The 10,792-nt window shown below is 45.3% G+C and overlaps 1 protein-coding gene across 1 annotated transcript in view; it reads right to left on the reverse strand.

The window, feature by feature from the left end:
- Window positions 1-8,901, reverse strand: part of LOC106595110 (phospholipid-transporting ATPase ABCA3) — a 93,817-nt gene extending 84,916 nt beyond the window's left edge. The window contains exons 1-2 of the mRNA XM_045719865.1: window positions 8,621-8,901; window positions 5,418-5,512 (exon numbers count right to left, since the gene is read on the reverse strand). Coding sequence (XP_045575821.1) covers window positions 5,418-5,471 — 54 coding nt within the window. The 5' untranslated portion in view covers window positions 5,472-5,512; window positions 8,621-8,901. The remainder of the gene's footprint in view (window positions 1-5,417; window positions 5,513-8,620) is intronic.
- Between the last annotated feature and the right edge of the window lie 1,891 nt (window positions 8,902-10,792).

A 10,792-nucleotide genomic window follows, 5' to 3' on the forward strand; every position in this document is an offset into this window, starting at 1 on the left:
CCTGACAGAGCTTGAGAGGTTCTGCAGAGAAGAATAGGAGAAACTCCCCAAACACTGGTGTGCCAAACTTGTAGCGTCATACCCAAGAAGACCCGAGGCTGTAATCACTGCCAAAGGTGCTTCAACAAAGTACTGAGTAAAGGGTCTGAATACTTCTGTAAATGTGATATTCCGTTTTTTCTAAAAAACAGTTTTTGCTTGGTCATAATGTGGTATTGTGTGTAGATTGATGAGGGGAAAAAAACAATTGAATCAATTTTATAATAAGGCTGTAACGTAACAAAATGTGGAAAAAGTCAAGCGGTCTGAATACTTTACAAATTCATTGTACCTCGTAACCCTGCACATCGCTCGGCACTAGTACCCTGTGTAGATTGCCAAGTTATGGTTACTCATTATGTATTTACTCCTCGTGATATAATCTTTCTAGAAATGTTCTATTTATTCTCCTCTCTGCATTGTTGGGAAGGGCCCATAAGTAAGTATTTCACTTAGTCTACACCTGTTTTTTTTGTTGTTTTTTTACAAAGAATGTGACAAATGAAATTTGATATGAACTCTGTTCCACAGGGAATAATGCACAACCAGTTGAACAAGATACGAGTTACACAGCCTGCTACAGTCCAGCTAGCATCGAATGTCGAGGTCTGGGTTGTGCTCATTCAGGAGTAAACAGAAAAACAGATTGAAACAGGGAAGGACTACCTGGACTGGTCCAGTAAGAATAGTTTTTGTTTTCCATTACACAAAACGTTTTAATACAGTGTGCCCTAACGAACACAACCCTGGCGAAACATGAAGGGGAAACAAACCATCTACTGATACAAGGAAGACCATGTGTAATCTCAGAACACCTACAGTATGATACACATACAGTATACTATCTAATAGAGAAATCCAAAATAATGGAAAACTAGGGTTAAAAGTTTCTGAAAATAAATAACATCCAAAGCATCCCGATGCTCTTTATAGGGAGGGATCAATACGCAAAACAAACAAGATCAAACCGACATTAGAATTCTAGACTATATAGAAATGATTCTTAAATGTCATCTATGATTGAATTCAAATGGCTTACCAATTTTTTGACATTTTGGATACAAAAAAGAATGCGAGCAAACTTTCAAGCAATGCATCTATTAATACTCTTAAATCATAGACTTAACATCTTTTCTACTGTATAAGTTCCATTTGCCCCTAGTTCCCTTACAATGAACTCCTCGCATCAGCTAACTATGTACTTTAGGGTCTGTATTAACAATAGTCAGCTAACTATGTACTACAATAGTCTCACAATAGGAGTGCTAATATAGGATAAATGTTGCCTTTTAGATCGAAAGGAATACTATTACATAGACAGAGTTTCACCTGATCCAAGATCAGCACTGCTACTACTCCACCTACTCTGAGATCATTTTTGAATACAGACTTTGACCCATGGTGACCCTCACACAGCAGTTCTCTCTGGGTCAATCCCTGGTTACCTGGTATGAACCTCACATGCACTCTGCAGTGTCTCTGTGATGGGGCCAAGATAGAGACCCTTTCCTGCCTGGGCTCAATGGAGTCTCCAGGAGTGTGGGTTAATGGTAATGAAACAACAATCTTAAAAGGGAGGCAGAAAGCAGGAAATGGAAGCAACTACACACACTAACACACACACTAACACGAGGAACTGTGGTGTGACATTGTCGTGTGTGTGTGTGTTTCGTTGTGCAACCACCCTCCCAGATTTGTGAAGGGTTTTGACTAAGTCTTTGATATGAGAGCCATTGTGAGGAGCTGTCGTTAATAAACAGCCCAAACTACTGTGAAACAAACCCAAACACACCAGCACGTCTTATATACACACACAAGAAAGACTACAGAAGTGTATTTACTTAACATTCAATTCAATCTTTCATCAGTGAATAAATATCCCAGCCCAATGTGTTTCACCATCTACTGTTTCAATGCAGCATGAAGCTTGGCAATATATCAAGACTGAGGGTCGTCAGAGATACCTTTCAGGGACCGTATTCATAGAGAGTCTCAAAGTAGGAGTGCTGATCTAAGATCAGGTCCATGTAATCTTATGTATTACTATTGAAAAGGCTAAACTGATCCTAGATCATCACTCCTACTCTGAGACACTTTACAAATACAGGCCCAGGATTTGTGAAAGGACAAAGCTTTGATAGGTGGCTATATCAAACCATCCCATATTAAATCACTCACAACAGTCGTTTAAAGAACTGGTCAATTCATCCACACCATGGAACCTAGTGGTTACCATGGAACCTAGTGGTTACCATGGAACCTAGTGGTTACCATGGAACCTAGTGGTTACAGTGGTGGGATGGCAAAGTTACCATTTCAATATATCATTTGGAAAACAAAAGACCGCAGGGTAATTTAGATGACTACTTTTTGACCTCCACCTTAACACGTTTCAGTGTAACAACAACGCGACAGCCAAGACACACACCAGGCTTTCATGTCCCGTCACTAACTTCTAAATTAACTTGTCACATGATAAATCAATGTTGGAGGCAGAGTTGGGGTCAATTCGAAATGAAGTGATGAAGTACACGCGTTCTCATCCAGAACGCCGCAGCCCGTCTGGTGTTCAACCTTCCCAAGTTCTCTCACGTCACCCTGCTCCTCCGCTCTCTCCACTGGCTTCCAGTTGAAGCTCGCATCCGCTACAAGACCATGGTGATTGCCTACGGAGCTGTGAAGGGAACGGCACCTCCGTACCTTCAGGCTCTGATCAGGCCCTACACCCAAACAAGGGCACTGCGTTCATCCACCTCTGGCCTGCTGGCCCCCCTACCTCTGCGGAAGCACAGTTCCCGCTCAGCCCAGTCAAAACTGTTCGCTGCTCTGGCACCCCAATGGTGGAACAAGCTCCCTCACGACGCCAGGACAGCGGAGTCAATCACCACCTTCCGGAGACACCTGAAACCCCACCTCTTTAAGGAATACCTAGGATAGGATAAAGTAATCCTTCTAACCCCCCCCTTAAAAGATTTAGATGCACTATTGTAAAGTGGTTGTTCCACTGGATATCATAAGGTGAATGCACCAATTTGTAAGTCGCTCTGGATAAGAGCGTCTGCTAAATGACTTAAATGTAATGTAATGTAATGTACACTGAAATTCCAATTCAGGAATAGAAATACATTTGCATATATTATCAATAATTTCTCATTTAAATGAAAAGCTTCTTCAAAAGTTTTAAATTGAAACGCTTCCTGAATTGACTTAATTTATCTGCAAACATTGATTTCCCCAAGGATTGATAGGACTATGGAGCTGCTAGACCAAACATGGGTCAAGACGGTCTTGTGACAGAACCTGTGGCTGTGACACTGTCAGCAACATGCAATGTGTTGTGGACACATCAGCTTGTAGACGAGGCCTTTAACCATTTACTTGGTTACAATCTAGACTGGTCCCAGATCTGTTTGTGCTATCATGCTAACTCCCTGTCACTCATTGTCTTGACAAACAATACATGCACTCATCTCCCCCCCGTCTTGACTACTGCAACTTCCTACTCTCAGTATCAACTCAAGCTCCCTCCATAAGCTTCAAATGGTTCAAAACTCTGCAGCCCGACTCCTCACCCACAATCCTGGCAGCATTTCACCCCTGTCCTCCGTAAACTCAACTGGTTCCCTGTCTCCCAACGCATTGATTACAAGATCCTCCTTCTGACCTACAAAGCCCTTCACCACCTTAACCCCCCTTACCTCTCAGACCTTCTCCCCTACCAACCCATACACGCACTCTGTTCCACCACTGCAGGCCACCTTGTCATCCCCAGGTCAAAGCTCCAGAGCTTCAGCAACAGGCCTTCTCCAGGGTTGCTCCTAGGCTCTGGAACTCCCTCCCTTCAGTCCACTATCTAACCCTAAACCAATTTTGTATACAACCCCAATCCCACACCTCACCCTAAACCAGTTTTGTATACAACCCCAATCCCACCCCTTACCCTAAACCGGGTTTGTATACAACACCAATCCCACCCCTTACCCTAAACCGGGTTTGTATACAACACCAATCCCACCCCTTACCCTAAACCGGGTTTGTATACAACACCAATCCCACCCCTTACCCTAAACCAGGTTTGTATCCAAATCACAACCCTCCCCATACACTGAAACATCATACTCTTAACCTTCGTTGAGCCAACCCCTCTCTTTATTCATGTTTTTGTTAAGTCTGATGTCTTCACTCCTGTTTTTTGTTTTTCTTACAATTGTAAAGTGGCGTTGGATCCTTGAAAAGCGCTATATAAGTCCCATGTATTATTATTAAATAGTACTGTACACATTTCACTCTGCAAAGTACAAGTCACAATAAAGTTATAGATTTTATTCAGATGGGTAACTGTAGCTACCCCTGAACATTTATATTCAATATCCCCACACCACCCACCTGCTGAAGGTAGTTCTCCCCACACCACCCACCTGCTGAAGTCAGTTCTCCCCAAACCACCCACCTGCTGAAGTCAGTTCTCCCCACACCGCCCACCTGCTGAAGTCAGTTCTCCCCACACCGCCCACCTGCTGAAGGTAGTTCTCCCCACACCGCCCACCTGCTGAAGGTAGTTCTCCCCACACCGCCCACCTGCTGAAGTCAGTTCTCCCCACACCGCCCACCTGCTGAAGTCAGTTCTCCCCACACCGCCCACCTGCTGAAGTCAGTTCTCCCCACACCGCCCACCTGCTGAAGTCAGTTCTCCCCACACCGCCCACCTGCTGAAGTCAGTTCTCCCCACACCGCCCACCTGCTGAAGTCAGTTCTCCCCAAACCGCCCACCTGCTGAAGTTAGTTCTCCCCAAACCGCCCACCTGCTGAAGGTAGTTCTCCCCAAACCACCCACCTGCTGAAGTCAGTTCTCCCCAAACCACCCACCTGCCGAAGGTAGTTCTCCCCAAACCACCCACCTGCCGAAGGTAGTTCTCCCAAAACCACCCACCTGCCGAAGGCAGTTCTCCCAAAACCACCCACCTGCCGAAGGTAGTTCTCCCCAAACCACCCACCTGCCGAAGTCAGTTCTCCCCAAACCACCCACCTGCCGAAGTCAGTTCTCCCCAAACCACCCACCTGCCGAAGTCAGTTCTCCCCAAACCACCCACCTGCCGAAGTCAGTTCTCCCCAAACCACCCACCTGCCGAAGTCAGTTCTCCCCAAACCACCCACCTGCCGAAGTCAGTTCTCCCCAAACCACCCACCTGCCGAAGTCAGTTCTCCCCAAACCACCCACCTGCCGAAGTCAGTTCTCCCCAAACCACCCACCTGCCGAAGTCAGTTCTCCCCAAACCACCCACCTGCCGAAGTCAGTTCTCCCCAAACCACCCACCTGCCGAAGTCAGTTCTCCCCAAACCACCCACCTGCCGAAGTCAGTTCTCCCCAAACCACCCACCTGCTGAAGGTAGTTCTTCCACAATAGTAATCCAAACTGGCGTGCTATCGCCATTTAGACAGGAGACTGGAGACAGACCAGAACTACAGCAGGACCTGGACAGACAAAAAGAGAAAGAGAAATGTTCAGTTACTACATTTATCTGGTTCTGAACTAGGCTTACCAATGTATTTGGTGTGTTGACGGAAATTTGCCAGGGCCTGTACTTGAGCAATCCTACCAAACACAGTTGATCCACAGAGGTTTTCACCTCCAGATAACCATCATTTCATAATGTAAACAAAGAAAATCAAACTAGCAAAAAAGAGAACTGAAACTGGATGTTTCTCAGCTCGGTATTTGCATAGACTGTACATATCAAACACAATCAGAAAACCTAATTCCGGGTTCTGCAAAAGGAATTTGAATTGGGGGAAGAAAAACACTGTCTGAGTCTGACAACTAGGGAATGACAAAATTGAGCTCAATGGAGGACATGAGAAGAGAGGGTGAGAAGAAACGCAAGAGAAAAAAACACTAAGCAAAAAGTATACTGTTGACAATCGCTCACCAAACCAGTTGAACCTAGTTTGTTAAGTGAGTGTTGACAGGACATGCTTGTTTAAATGTTTTCGGACTGCCTCCACAGAGTAGGCCTATGACAAGCAGACAGACAGGAAAAATGTTATAATACACCAATTCAATGGAATGTTGAGCAAATTGGGATGAACTATGGGTGTTCAGACACCATTAAGAAGAAGAACAACCCCACACACCTATCACACCCATCTAAAATAACATGTCTTCATCCCTTCAACAGGGCTGTAGTGGAGCAGGTCGAGAGCTTCAAGTTCCTCGGTGTCCACATCACTAAGGAATTAACATGGTCCACACACAGCAACACAGTCATGAAGAAGGCACAACAATGCCTCTTCCCCCTCAGGAGGCTGAAAAGATATGGCATGGGCTCTCAGATCCATAAAAAGCTCTATAGCTGTATCATTGAGAGCATCCTGACTGGCTGCATCACCGATTGGCATCCGACCGCAAGGCGCTACAGAGGATAGTGCTGATGGCCCAGTACATCACCGGGGCCAAGCTCTCTGTTATCCAGGACCTCGATACCAGGCGGTGTCAGAGGAAGGCCCTGGAAATTGTCAAAGACCCCAGCCATAGACTTCACTTTGCTACCGCACGGCAAGCAGAGCGCCAAGTCTGGGACCAAAAGGCTCCTGAACAGCTTATACCCACAAGCCATAAGACTGCTGAACAGTCAGTCAAATGGCTACCCAGACTATTTGCATTGACCCTGTATTGCACGGACTCTCTTGCAGTGACTCAATGCACACTCACACTGACACTCAAACACACACACGGGCCTCCAGAGTGGCGCAGTAGTCTAAGGCACTGCATCGCAGTTGCTAACTGTGCCACTAGAGATCCTAGTTCGAGTCCAGGCTCTGTCGCAGCCGGCCGCGACCGGGAGACCCAAGGGGTGGCGCACAATTGGCCCAGCGTCATCCGGGTTAGGGGAGGATTTGGCCAGCAGGGATGACCTTGTCCCATTGTGCTCTAGCGACTCCTGTGGCAGGCCGGGCGCATGCACGCTGACACGGTTGCAGGGTGTTTCCTCCGACACATTGGTGTGGCTGGCTTCCAGATTAAGCGGGCATTGTGTCAAGAAGCAGTGCGCTTGTTGGGTCGTGTTTAGGGGAACCCATAGCTCTCGACCTTCACCTCTCGAGAGTCCGTACGGGAGTTGCAGCGATGAGACAAAACTGTAGCTACCAATTGGGTAGAAAAACACTTTCACACACGCTGCCGCTACTCTGTTTATTATCTATCCTGATTGCCTAGTCACTTTTACCCCCACCCACATGTAAATACAGAATTACCTCATAACCCTGCACATTGACTCAGTACCAGTACTCTACTTGTAAACTCAGCAAAAAAAGAAACATCCTCTCACTGTCAACTGCATTTATTTTCAGCAAACTTAACAGGTGTAAATATTTGTATGAACATAAGATTCAACAATAAAAATAGTGTATGTTTGATGCAGAACCGGGCCAGTGCAGCACAGCTTGGCTCAGCCCGGCTGCACTCGGCGGTGTGAAAAGGGTATTATCCAGTTGTGAGCCATACCCTTTCCTGTCAATCTACTTCAATGGCCCTGAAACTCTGTGTTTCAACAGCCTTGGAGAGCAACAATAAACAGTCTGCTGTGGACAGATGACAACCGTCATGCGCCTGTCATATCACCACTACATTCACTGTGTGTGAAGGCAAGGCAGGTCATTTCCTTTTGAAATATAAGGCATCTCTATCCTCAGTTGCTATAAATCTGATTACATCTTTCTGTTTAGACAAAGGGACTGCTGTTGTGACTGGCCTCAAAGAAATAGGGTCCCTCTGTTTAAGGGTAGATATAAACAACAGTCAACCCTTGTACTTCTTGCCAAATGGCGGAGGGTCACATCAGAATAATAATAATAATAGTTAATTGGGTGAGGAAGGTAGGGAATAAAACTGTCTCAGAGGCAGTCTTCATGCTCAAGTTAATGTGCTGAAGATCTAATTAAAAGACGAATGTATGATAGAAAAAGCAGTGCCATTAATCTCAAAGATGAATGCATCTCTTTCATGGCCTAATATTAGGCCAAAATTCATTGAAATCAACAAATACTCTGTCTAAACTCTAGAATTAAGCTATTAATGTTCCATTTTAAATCATTGTATAAGGGATAGATAAAGGACATTACCTGCGGAAGACACATTTCAACTGAATGCCTTTATCTGTACAACTGAATACGTATCCCCCTTTCCCTTTCATGCATTTACAAATGCAATGCTGATGCAGTTAGATTATATACTACTTGTCGTTCATGTGAAATTTGAACGTCAGTTGCTGATTAAACTAAGCTAAACATCCAAGTGATGTTGGTCTTGATATGAACATCATAGATGTAACGCAAATATTACGTCTGTATTTTTCATAGAAATTACGCCCTCCTGTCTTCACCGTTATTGGTCCAACCGAATTATTTGGTCTAAATGATTGGACAAACGACAATCCCCAATACTGATGAACCAGGTCCAAAACAAATAATTCCCCAAAACAACGTTTTCTTTATGATATTTCATTTATTTTAGTCTCAGAACAACTATTAAATACAGTTTTATGAAACCCTTATTGAATCATTCCAAATGCAAGGCAACCTTACCTTATAAAAACAAGGCTCGGTATGTGAACTTCATGGGCTGTCCTTAGTCAGCGTATACAATTCCTCCTTTTTAAAACGATGGCTTTACATGTCCTCTCCGTTTACTTTCGACTCAACACCCGAGGTTACGTTCGTTAGGCTGTGGATGTGTGCAGTTGACAGCCCTGTGTATTTTACTCAGTAAATGCCAGTTAGGGAGGCGATGACATTGCACCAGACACAGTGAAAGGCCGAATTCATTGTGCAAATCCAGATACAATCGTCAACAGTTGCAATCACGTGACCTGATCATGTCTACAGTCACGTGACCTTACACCAGCTGTGGGGGGTTTTGGCTGAGTCCTTGCTGTCCTGGACGTCCCAATGATCCCGAATAGCACTAACCGTCTGTTCCCTTTTCTTTCGAAATACAGGAGTCATTTGGGGACATGAAACTTGTATGTCAGGGCATTGTGTAGATAGGGTGCTATTGTATAGTCATTTAAACTTGTGACAAGTGCATGGTCCAATAATCATATACTGCTAAAAAAAAATTAAGGGAACACTTAAACAACACATCCTAGATCTGAATGAAAGAAATAATCTTAAATACTTTTTTCTTTACATATTTGAATGTGCTGACAACAAAATCACAAAAATTAATCAATGGAAATCCAATTTATCAACCCATGGAGGTCTGGATTTGGAGTCACACTCAAAATTAAAGTGGAAAACCACACTACAGGCTGATCCAACTTTGATGTAATGTCCTTAAAACAAGTCAAAATTAGGCTCAGTAGTGTGTGTGGCCTCCACGTGCGGGCCAGTCCATAGCATCAATGCCTTCCTCTTGCAGGAACTGCTGACACACTCCAGCCACATGAGGTCTAGCATTGTCTTGCATTAGGAAGAACCCAGGGCCAACCGCACCAGCATATGGTCTCACAAGGGGTCTGAGGATCTCATCTCGGTACATAATGGCAGTCAGGCTACCTCTGGCGAGCACATGGAGGGCTGTGCGGCCCCCCAAAGAAATGCCACCGCACACCATGACTGACCCACCGCCAAACCGGTCATGCTGGAGGATGTTGCAGGCAGCAGAACGTTCTCCGCGGCGTCTCCAGACTCTGTCACGTGCTCAGTGTGAACCTGCTTTCATCTGTGAAGAGCACAGGGCGCCAGTGGCGAATTTGCCAATCTTGGTGTTCTCTGGCAAATGCCAAACGTCCTGCACGGTGTTGGGCTGTAAGCACAACCCCCACCTGTGGACGTCGGGCCCTCATGGAGTCTGTTTCTGACCGTTTGAGCAGACACATGCACATTTGTGGCCTGCTGGAGGTCATTTTGCAGGCTCTGGCAGTGCTTCTCCTGCTCCTCCTTGCACAAAGGCGGAGGTAGCGGTCCTGCTGCTGGGTTGTTGCCCTCCTACGGCCTCCTCCATGTCTCCTGATGTACTGGCCTGTCTCCTGGTAGCGCCTCCATGCTCTGGACACAGCAAACCTTCTTGCCACAGCTCGCATTGATGTGCCATCCTGGATGAGCTGCATTACCTGAGCCACTTGTGTGGGTTGTAGACTCCGTCTCATTCTACCACTAGAGTGAAAGCACTGCCAGCATTCAAAAATGACCAAAACATCAGCCAGGAAGCATAGGAACTGAGAAGTGGTCTGTGGTCTCCACCTGCTGAACCACTCCTTTATTGGGGGTGTCTTGCTAATTGCCTATAATTTCCACCTGTTGTCTATTCCATTTGCACAATAGCATGTGAAATTTATTGTCAATCAGTGTTGCTTCCTAAGTGGACAGTTTGATTTCACAGAAGTGTGATTGACTTGGAGTTACATTGTGTTGTTTAAGTGTTCCCTTTATTTTTTTGAGCAGTGTATAAGCAAGAATACTTTAATTCTACCAGTATATGATATTAAGAAAATAAACCCTTTTTCATCAGTGCAACTCCTTGCACATAATTTCACGTGCATACATACTGTATGTTTAACTCCCGAGTGGTGCAGTGGTCTAAGGCTCTGGATATCAGTGCTAGAGGCGTCACTAGACACCCTGGCTCAAATTCAGGCTGTATCACAACCAGCCCTGATTGTGCAACGCCCTATGGGAATCCTAATTAGCCCAGCGTTGTCCGGGTTTGGCCATCACTGTAAATAAGAATTTGTTCTTAACTGACTTGCCTACTTA

The sequence above is a fragment of the Salmo salar genome, chromosome ssa06 (genome assembly GCF_905237065.1).
Source record: "Salmo salar chromosome ssa06, Ssal_v3.1, whole genome shotgun sequence".
Classification (NCBI taxonomy): domain Eukaryota; kingdom Metazoa; phylum Chordata; class Actinopteri; order Salmoniformes; family Salmonidae; genus Salmo; species Salmo salar.